Source organism: Hordeum vulgare, chromosome 3H, assembly GCF_904849725.1.
Source record: "Hordeum vulgare subsp. vulgare chromosome 3H, MorexV3_pseudomolecules_assembly, whole genome shotgun sequence".
NCBI classification, from domain to species: domain Eukaryota; kingdom Viridiplantae; phylum Streptophyta; class Magnoliopsida; order Poales; family Poaceae; genus Hordeum; species Hordeum vulgare.
In genome coordinates, this window is record NC_058520.1 from 104,906,105 (window position 1) to 104,911,880 (window position 5,776).

Consider the following 5,776-nt stretch of genomic DNA (forward strand, 5'->3'; position numbering starts at 1 on the left):
AATAATAAAGCAGCTACTTCTTCTTTCGTCCATCGTGCAAATTGCCCCTGAAGTTGGTCCAAATTATCCACCATGCCATCGGTAAGTGGATAAAAAATGATTCGTTTTTTTATCTTTGCAAGTCACCATCGGTCGGTTTTATCTTATTGATCTCTAGCATGTCTCTGTCATAAACAATCAACTAGCTTGGTGGTTTTAGTCTCCTCTCTTCTTAGAGGAAGGCCATCAGCGTCCTCTTTTTTCATTTTTATCTTTTGGCGCCGATGATGCAGTAGGAGGTGTAGATATAGTTGCAAGCAGATTCATGCATGGACCATGTTTTTATTCACTTTTATATTGACATATTACACTCACACGAAAGGAGAAATAAGTAGCAGTGTTACAACTACAGATACAGGAGTAGGTAAATGCATTTTTATTTATTGTTTTCTTTTATCTGTGTGATAGATTGCGAGTCCTCTTTTTTCATTTTTATCTTTTGGCGCCGATGATGCAGTAGGAGGTGCAGATATAGTTGAGAGCATAGATTCATGCATGGACCATGTTTTTATTGACTTTTATATTGACATATTACACTCAAATTTTGATCACACGAGAGGAGAAATAAGTAGCAGTGTTACAACTGCAGATACAGGAGTAGGTAAATGCATTTTTATTTATTGTTTTCTTTTATCTGTGTGATAGATTGCGAGTTGGATGTGCATTGATAGCTGTGGAGATCTTGGATTGAGAAGATCAAGAGATGGACATACTGAATGAAGGAAGAAAATAATGAAAAAAAGTTGACAATACCTTCTCTTTTATCTTGACGTGGTACCAATACCTTCTCACAAGAATATGTGGCACGTACAATTAATCATAAAGGAATAAGAACAATTACACGAGGCAATCTGAAGGTGTCACAGACTGTCACACCGAAAGACAAGCTGACGAACGTCTGGATTCGAAAGTTCTTTTTTTGTTTATTACATCTTCATATATTTTTGCATTTTTTTCTTTGGCCGTTTTGCTAATAATATTTAAACACACACTCTGCCTAAAACGCATAAATGAAAAATCTGGCATAGGCTGTTCCTCCCACTCCTGGCAAATACTTTTTTTTGGCGTAAATCTTGACACCAAACCAACCGTGATCAGGTCGACTAAGATTTAAGAAATTCTCAGCCGCTTGACAATTAGCAAATCCGTACATAGAAAACCTCGTGAAAAATTGGCAAGCCTTAAAAACAACAGAAATTCCATTCATGACGCGTGTATATCGGTGATTAATAAGTAGAAGTTGTAAGTACTCCATACAAATCCGCGTATCCAGTTACTACCAGGGCTTGCAACTGTTTATGCTGTTTAGCCAGCCTTTGGCAATATAGCGGTGGGCAGCCTCAGTGAAATGGCCGTCCCAGTAGAGATATTCAGACGGGTCCTCGCACACCGTGGCGCCCGGCATGCCACAGCCAGCGCTGATATTGAAGTTGTACTTGCCACCTCCACCGCAGCAACAACTCAGGACGTCCGTGGTAAGCCCTACAGATTTCAAATAAAAACAAAATAAACTTCCGTCAGAACATGCGACGCCATCCTGATCAGTACCACAGCTTGAATGAATGACCAAAATGGCAAGAGATTGACCAAATCTGTCAGTAGATAGACAAAGAGGTAACCCCTGATGCGGTTACTGACCAAAATTTTGAGGAGCTGCCACCATTTCGATGACTGGGGTGAAGAAGTCGGCGTAGATGACCCGGGCATTTGGGTGGTTTCCCCGGACCTTGTCGAGGGCCTTGTGCAGCTCCGAGTTGTGGTGCATGGCTATCTCGTTGAGGCCTTTCAGGCATCCGGTGTGAGGCTCGTAGCCTGCCGACTCGTTACTGGGGAAGAAGAACAGATTCGGCGGCATGCATCCCAGTGGCGGGATCCCGGGCACCACCACCGTCTTCGCCCCCTGCCTGAGCAGCACCTGTTGGGCATTTACAGGACAGGAGTCGGGTACCATGATCAGCACCGGCCAACTTGAGACAGAGTTGTTCAATTCGGCATGATTGCTGCGACGGTTTACCTCAGTGGCCTCGGCGATGGTTTTGACAACGTCCGGGACGATGGATCTGAGTTGTGGCAGGGTCATTCCGAAGACAGCGAAGCTGTAGTCGTTGAGGCCAATTTCGCCCATGAAAAAGAGCGTCTTGTGGAAGAAGCCCGGGCACTCTGCAACACACACACACACACGGCGTACATAAGTTCACTGTCCCAAGGATATCATTTTTTCCTTTCGAAAAGGGTCCCAAGGATGTCATATCATATCATATCAATCGATCAATGTAAGATTTAGCTTGGAATCGGATGTGACAGTTGATTACCTTGGGCAGGGCTGCACAGCGACGGCTTCAGCGAGTCGAACCACCCTAGCTGCACGCTGGAGCTGGTGTTGAGAACAAACGAGCCTACAAGTGGGATGTCTCTGAAGAAACTGGCGTCGAGAGCGGTGGCTCCGGCCACGGCGAAGTTGACGCCCTCGCGGAAGCTGCCGTTGTGCGAGAGGAATGGCGGGACGAACGGCAGATCGAGCTTCTCAGCTGCGAAGGGAAGCAAGCACACCATACATCACCACCACGAAAACAAGAAAGCAAAAAATCGTAACTAAGAGCGGCCGAAGGGTGTAGGTACCGATGAAGTCGATGATGAGGCGGCCGTTGGAGGAGCGGCCCGTGGGGCGGCCGAAGAAGGTCATGCCGTAGGGAGGCTGCACCGTAGGGTCAAACCGCGATTTCTCCGCCAAGACGACGACGGCATTTCCGGTGTCGGTGAAGGAGTCGCCGAAGGTGATGATGGATTCGTAGCGCCGGACGGAAGACACGGCGGGCAACACGGACGCTAGGGCGACGACCGTGAGGATGGAGAGCAGCTTCATCGTCGCACCTGGCGCTGGGAAGATCGGGCCAGTCGACGGGACTGGAGATGAGATTAATGGAGTAACAGTGCGAGCGTAGACTCTGCGTAATTTATACACTAACTATTGTTCTAATGTCAAGTTGGCCACCCCAAAACTAGCGCGTCAACGGGGTTTTAAGTAAGAAAAAGGACTCTTCGTACGTGCCCGAGAGGTAATATAGGACTTAGGAAAAAAAAACAGCAACTTGTCGCAAATACAAGTACACAACACATGGTTGCAGGACGCAACGTTGCAGAAGCAAATACAAGTACACAACACATGGTTGCAGGACGCAACGTTGCAGAAATAGCCACTTGACTGGACCACATGAAAATTGTAGCGATTCTGCACTGACGAGTGAAGTACTCCCTCCGTTTCAAAATATAAGATCTTTTAGGTATTTCACTAGAAGAGTACATACGGAGCAAAATGAGTGAATCTATACTCTAAAATATGTCTATGTATATTCGTATGTAGTTTATAATACAATCTCTAAAAAGTCTTATATTTAAGAATGGAGGGAGTAAGATGCTGGAGCGAAAAGTGCTTGCAGCTACCGAGCTCCACAGCTCTTGATTTTTTTATTTTTTTGAAACACGCTTCTGGTAATCAAAAAAATCTGAAAACAAATACGTGAATACATACACACATTCCTAAGGTCCGGTAAAAAACTTGGAAAAGAAATACTTTGTATTTTGAGAAATACCAAAAAGTGAAATTTCTGACAAAAATGACACCTTTTTTCTTATACATTGTCAGAAAATTGTTTTTTTCTGTAACACAAAACAAAACGAGTTTTGTACCAAAACTTGCCACGGATATTCAGAATGTGTATATGTATCACGAGAAAAAAACTACTCCCTCCATTTCTAAATATAAGTCTTTGTAGAGATTTCACTAATGGACTACATACGGATGTATATAGACATACTTTAAAGTGTACATTCAATCATTTTGCTCCGTATGTAGACATTTATTGAAATCGCTTAAAAGACTTATATTTAGGAATGGAGGGAGTATATATTTTTGAAACTTCAAAACACGAATTTCAAAATGTTTAAATACAGAGAGCACTGAAGCTCGGCTGCTGCAACGTCTCACTCGATGCTGGAGTGGATATTAACATTTCTATGAAATTCAAGACATGAACATGCAGTAGATAGGGATTTGTGCTTTGCTATTGATGAAAGGTTTTTTTCGCAAAAAGGCCACCTCTTCGACGATTTATGTCACTACGTACATCTATAAGCTTGATAATGTGTCCGGACCGGACCACCGCACCTATAAAATGGATGAAACGTATTGTGAAAATATTTCAAAATTGGCATCAATTTTCTTTCGAGAAAACGAGTAGGAAATAATAGCATAGATTCATAGTTGTCAACACGGTGGCACATATGTGAACATATTATAGTTCAGAATGACTAGTTGAACGGTCTTCAATATAACAAGTGTTGAGTAAATAGGTAATTTTCCGAGTAAACTAATCCATGAAATAATTTACTAACATGGCATTGACTAGGTTCATGACATACTGATCACGGAGTATACTAGCAAGTACTACGCATATAGGCAGTACTACTAGTTCAGATAGAAACATGAGATAGATAAACATATCATACCCTCCAATCGGCCAATTGGCCGTAGCAGCAGCAGTGTCTGCGGCAGCATCCTCTGCCGCCTTCTTCTCGGCTTTGGCCTTCTCGCGGACGAGACGGTCAGCTTCGCTTGGTGGAGACATGGCGATGACGATTGCGACGCGGACGTAGACGAAGCAGACGGACGAAGGCGAGCAGTCGCGTGATCGCTCCCCAAAAACCTAATCGCCCCTCTCCCATACGGACGGAGGCGAGCAGTCTTATAAAGCTGGGTGGAGAGACGTGGGCTGAACCCACGTCCGAGTCAGTAACAACCCACGATCCGACGTCTCGGATCGTGCCGTGTCCGTTACGTATTCTCCGTTCCTGACCGGCAAAAATAAGCGCGTAGGTATGAGCTTGGCTCGGCTCATTCCCGCGGCGCGGCGTGGCGAGGCGGGCGGCGGAGGAGGAGTGCGCGAGGGCTCCTTCTCTTCTCACTCTCCAATAGCATGTGGAAGAGAGACCCTTATAAAGGGGTCCAACTTCTCCTCCACTAGCGGGGTGGGACTAAACTTTCCACCACCTTGTCATGCTACCACCTACATGGGCCCTTGGAGATTTTTCTGAAATTCTCTAATGGGCCTAAAGCCCACTACCAATTTCAACAGTCCCCCACCAGATCTCAAGGGCACATCGTGTTCCCTCGTTCCAATCATTGTTTTAATATACCAACATTTCAGTGAAGACCTGTTAAGGTTGAGCTTCACCTAGAGCAAGTAGCTACACCCCTTTACAACTGAACAATGGACTATGCCTTGAATTGTCAGTTTGGCGTAAAGGAGCTTCACCACAAGTCTTACTAGTACTAGGCTGCCGAAGGTGACCCCTCGGGTGGAGCATATTAGTCACACTCCTGGCCTATTCATGAGTTTACTAGAGATCACCCAAATCTCATAGACTGTGACCAGCAGTCAAGCTCATATAGGTGTGCTCCTCCAAAGATCGCTCTGTAGGACAGCATCTTGCTTACACATAAGCTTTAGAACACATTAAGACAGTAGTCATCCTACCATACAGTATCCGAGAGCATTGCATCTCCAACGGAGTGGGTTTGTAAAGTTACTCTCCTCAGTTCACCACTGGCTTGTTTTCCCAGGTCCTACTTCACGGGATCTCCGATCATATAGGTTGGGTTACTACCATGGCAACTCATGTGGGTCTCATACCCATCTCCCTCGATGCACTATCTATCACAACACGTGATAGCCCTTTA

The 5,776-nt window shown here is 44.9% G+C and overlaps 1 protein-coding gene across 1 annotated transcript; it reads right to left on the bottom strand.

The window, feature by feature from the left end:
• Positions 1-1,148: 1,148 nt before the first annotated feature.
• Positions 1,149-3,023, bottom strand: LOC123439622 (GDSL esterase/lipase At1g31550-like). Its single transcript, XM_045116313.1, has 5 exons — positions 2,659-3,023; positions 2,352-2,567; positions 2,054-2,199; positions 1,678-1,954; positions 1,149-1,521 (listed from the first exon to the last, which is right to left on the bottom strand). Exons 1-5 carry the CDS (start codon positions 2,900-2,902, stop codon positions 1,316-1,318), a joined length of 1,089 nt encoding a protein of 362 aa, XP_044972248.1. The 5' UTR covers positions 2,903-3,023; the 3' UTR covers positions 1,149-1,315.
• Positions 3,024-5,776: the final 2,753 nt, after the last annotated feature.